General features: G+C 38.6%; 1 protein-coding gene across 1 annotated transcript in view; it reads left to right on the top strand.

Annotated features, from left to right (window-relative positions):
* LOC108577354 overlaps window positions 1–5,088 on the top strand; it is a 10,760-nt gene continuing 5,672 nt past the window's right edge. Inside the window, exons 1-4 of the mRNA XM_017940494.1 lie at window positions 1–71; window positions 945–1,048; window positions 1,475–1,624; window positions 2,159–2,548. Coding sequence (XP_017795983.1) covers window positions 1–71; window positions 945–1,048; window positions 1,475–1,624; window positions 2,159–2,548 — 715 coding nt within the window. The remainder of the gene's footprint in view (window positions 72–944; window positions 1,049–1,474; window positions 1,625–2,158; window positions 2,549–5,088) is intronic.

Raw genomic sequence — 5,088 nt, 5'->3', positions numbered from 1 at the left:
ATGTACAGCGGCAATCTGACAGTTGAAACTGTAGCTTATGTTACTGCTTGCATTTTTCATGAAGGCATGTTGTGAGAACCTAAATGTATAGACCAAGACAACGTCACCACGTATGAAAAATCTTTAATCAATTACCGATTGATCTATAGGAAAAGGGAATCACGAAAGGAAGAATTCAGTACCCCTTAATATTATGCAGTTCAGTCGTGCATAAGCCGTCTGTGCGTTATGGCTATGTGATAGAATAAAAACCAAAGATGTCAGTATAAACCATAAAGTATTCATCTTTTCCATTATTTAAGTTTCCCATTGCATCAAGGCACAACATTTTTCTGCAATTCTTAAAAGTTATGTCTACATCTGTGTGTCCAAATGCTCACAGATATGTCTACAGAGGATGAGCAGCACTGTTTATCTAAAGTCAAGCTCTAAACGCAAAATACGACAAAAAATTTGAACATTACGCAAATTGGATAAACTGTTAGTCAGAGAGTTGCATCAAGTTCCAAGGATCTATTTTATAGGCCTGGAATCGATGATTCATGGTAAGATAAAAAATTTATTGTTTGCGATAGTTCAAACCGTTTCTTGAACTTCGAATGCATTTTGTTCAAAAGCGGTGTCCGCGATTACTCAAAAACTATTGACTAATATATTATATATTAAATGTGCATTCCAATGTACACTGTAATAATACAAACTGGAGCTGTTACCCGTGAGATAGCCGGGTAAACAAAAATTACCCGGGTACATGAGATAGTTGAGACTAGACCCATCACTACCCGATTTGTTGGGTACCCGGATACTCGGTATGTTTTACCCGAGTACTTTACACATATTACTCGGGTGCCTACAATGTTTTGGGTAATTTATGTTTTTGCGATAAATAATAAAACAATGAAATAATTAATTATTTTAAATTAGATGTCTTTATTTTTGTACAGAAATACTGACAAATCTATATTTTTAGATAATAGCCTAGTGCGCTTTGAGCTAATAGTATGTCCTGCAATGGGAAATACACGTTCAGACGTAGCAGACATTGCAGGTATGTAAGTGTATTGTGTGTGTCTGTATGCGTGTGCCCGTCTGAGGTATGAAACAGTAGAACAAGATTGTTACAGGTTGCTAAGGTCGGAAAAGCGGATCGCTAGCCTCGAATCGTTTTAGAACCGCACACGGAGCAGTTGTTGTTTGTAATTTCGTGTATAATAAATTATCCTTCCAATTCAGGAGTGAGATTCAATTCAAGTGGATCAGAAAAAAGGTGATATCATACCGAAGGAAGAATATTGTGAATGATTTCTACTGAAGGGAAGCTGAGGCATACGTCCAGCAGAGCTTAATTTGGTGGTAAATCAATATTTTATAAGTTAAAGGAGGGAATTCAAGGTGAAGTGCCTGTGAAATCGCAAAAATGACAAAGTGATTTCACAGTTACGGAATTGAAAGGAAATTTGCCAACATCATGCAGGGCATTGGATGGAAGAAGAGGAACCTGTAACTGACGACAGGGAAGAAGAAGAAAGACGCCAGTGTGAATTGCAGTCTGCACGGTGGAATGAACAGCTTGCACGGCAGGAACTTGAGCTGGTAAAAAGAGAACGAGAGTTATTAACAGAACGTATTGTGTTATTAGAAAGAGAGCAGGACTGGTGAAGCGTGAATAACAATTGGGCAGTTCGTCGCAGGCGTCCAATTTTATGTAGGAGGCAAGTTTTAAGACAATCGGCGAATCATTAGCAGAATTTAACGAAGGAACGAATTTTGTTGACTGAGAGAAACAAGTGAAATATTTGGTGAGAACGTTCAATCTCGACGAACAGATGGGACGTGGTTCCACTCGAGGGCTGAGCATCGTGAGTTGAGTTTAACAGACTTGTTGGAAGCGATGAAAAATTTTTTCGATCGTCGTCCGAGGAAACTTAATAGAAAGAAAGAGTTTGAGAATCGCAAGTGGCAGCAAAGTGAGACGTTTGACAACTATTTTTATGATAAAACCATTTTGGCAAATAAAGTACCTCTAGACGATGAAGAGGAAGTATTGAGTACATCGTTGAGGGTATTCCAGGGCGGGAATTAAGAAATCAAGCTCGAATGTTACGCATCAAGGCGAAAACAGATTTATTGGCAGCATTTAAGGGGATAACTCCTTAAGCTGAAGTGAAAGGTCAGAATCGCAGGGAACATAATGGTCCAGGTGGAATAAGTAGTTTTGGGGCGTGCTCCAGACAAGAAAATAAAGTGCACATGATGGAAGTGAAGAACGAGAAAAATGTTGGTTGTGATAGAGAAGCAGTTAAATGTTACAATTGCAGTGATCGTGGGCATATCGCTACAGACTACAAAAAGCAGCAACGTGAGAAGGGAGCATGCTTCGCTTGCTTTAAAATGGGGCACCAGGCAAGAGACTGTCCGGACAATCAGAGGAATAAGAGGTCAAGAGGAGAAGACCAGGTAAGGCAACCCGAGATGTCAAACATCTACGAGGACTCAGCAACGAAGGAGGAATGTCGTGAGATTGTTGTTTTTGAAATTGATAATTCCAGTACGCGTCGGATTTTGAATTTGGATACACAATTAGACACGGGAAGTCCAATAAGTATAATTAAAGAAAGATTTGTAGGCAAAGAATCAATTCTTCCGGTTGATTCGTTTATGTTAATTTACACTGGGGTTAATAAGTGTCGCGTCGCGTTCTCCTTTGATTATTCAAAATGTTCGCGCTCACGACTGTTACCCGCCAAATTAATCTTGGGTAACTAGTTCAAAAATTTGTTTTGCTCGGAACGTTAGCAAATTTAGAGTGCGTCACGAAAACGATTGACGACTTGTTTTAAACTCGAGTATTCGATCGCGACTCCTACTTGTATCTCGTTGAATAGCTGGAGAATGTGTTGTTTACACGAGAGAATCCTTGCGAATGTGTTTCTCGATCTCTGAATTTTTCTGGAGTCCTCGGTGACTCCCCCGCCAAGTGCAAGAACGTGCGCACGTACGCACAAATTACCAATCAACGTGCCCCTTGAGTGTCACTCACCCTTCCATTGTGCTCTTAACACGCTTTTCCTTGGAAGGAGTGGGGCCCTACCTGCGGGTGCGTGAAATCTTCGCTGTCCTTCGGTGACGCGTCGGAAATTCCCGCCAGGTCAACCCTCGGCCGAGAGTGCCGTTATACGCGCGTGTGGATTGACCCTTCAGGAATACCTGGTTTATGACACGTCTTCGGTTATCGAGGACGCGGAAAAGTCGAAATTCTAAAGGCATTGTTCTGTAAGAAATTACTTATTTTTTCGCGGAGCTACGAAGCGTCTTTGTTCTCAAAAATAACCTTCTCGTGCGAGCGTGCCATAAACCCGGTCAACGAAGACCCCACGCGTTCCGTACCTGCGCGACGGAACACCAACGAACCAGCGACAATCCAGCGCCACCACTCTCGAACATACAGCTTGTTCGAAGTACAAGACGCACCATCTATGTAACGTAAATCCGGAGATTGTGGAGGTGGGTGTAATATTTTAGGACAATTATATAACGAATATTCCCGTACCATTCGAGCCTTGTGCTTTATTATTTTCACTTTTTAGTATATTTTTAGTAAATTTTACTCATTGTGTACTACGAAATTCCAGACTAAATCATTTTTCCAGGATCTCAATATTATTGTAACGACTGTTCAGATTTGCTTCATATACAATAAATGTCCTAATGTTTATGACCAGGATTGCATGTTACTGGCATTTAAATCCTCCGCGTAAACGTTAATCTTCTTAATACCCAGCGAGATTACGCGCTTAACACGCCAAAAATCTTTCGCGCCACACTTTTTCCATACCGTAAACTTAACATCAAACGGGCTGAATGCCACTTGTAAAGACAACATTGACTTTCTTAGCGCAATGTTAATTAACGAGGGCACAATTTTGCGACAACGTTCAATAATAATTACACTTCAAGTAAGAATGTTTTTGATAATATTTGATAAGTGTTTCATACACAAGATTTACGCGAGATTTTACACGGTAATAACGTAATAACAATAAAGAAATCGTTGAACGTTGATTGAAAGTTCGTTTATTGAACTCTGTGTCTATTTTATTCTTGTTCCTTTGCTACCTCTGAGATATTTACATTTCACAATTGTCGCACAATTTCGTTCTTCTTAAGGCAGAATGAATACCGAACTCGTTAAAACTTTTACAGTTTCAGATTCAAATTAGTGGCGAGGAAGCAAGAAAATATCCTAAATGTTTCGTAAAGGCCGGTTCAAAGAATGAAATATTCACGAATAACGTCGGAACTGGAACAAACTTTCGCTCTTTAGTTTGCCAGTATCGGAAATTTATAATTATTCTCATGATAATTGTTTTTAAACTGTTAATAATTAGAACGTGTGTCCAACTGCAAGATCTTATTCAACGTAGTGATAATTACTCCTCTTTGTATTAAAGGTAAGTAAGTGGCCAGGTTCGATTTAACCCTTTACACTCCTTTGTCGAGTCACACTCGACATTTTTAAATTGCCAGTTTAAATATGTATCTTATTTTGTAATATCTTTTTTTACATTTAAATAAGCAACATTACATATATTATATATGACCCCTTTTTGTAATAAAAAAAGTGCAATTATTACAGAAAAGTGTCACACACATGTAATGAAGCAATTGCTTACATTGCTTCCTATCAATCAATTGTCCTTTGAAGTAAGAAGAAGATGAAAAAAAAATTCGGAGTGCAAAGGGTTAAGAAATGAGTATTCAAGTAATACTATAATATAATTACTAATACTAATAATAGTGGTATAATTAATTTTCATTTGTTATCTGAATAACTGCAGCACATCTAATCATTCCACTATGTAGTACTTCGTACGCAGTTATTTGAACAAGTAGGTACGCTAAGAATGGACAAAATCAATTAAACATGTCGTTAAAAAAGGTTCGATGAATTTAAACGGTGTTGGGAAATCTTGAAAGATAATCCACACAGTATACTCCTAAGAGTGCAACAACATCGGAAATGATTAAAAGTGCCCATGATAAGGATCCAATTTAGAGGACCGTCGATTGAAAGTTTCTGACATTGTC

Source organism: Habropoda laboriosa, unplaced genomic scaffold (assembly GCF_001263275.1).
Source record: "Habropoda laboriosa isolate 0110345459 unplaced genomic scaffold, ASM126327v1 scaffold761, whole genome shotgun sequence".
Taxonomy (NCBI): Eukaryota; Metazoa; Arthropoda; class Insecta; order Hymenoptera; family Apidae; genus Habropoda; species Habropoda laboriosa.
This window is presented reverse-complemented; position numbering and strand designations above follow the sequence as displayed.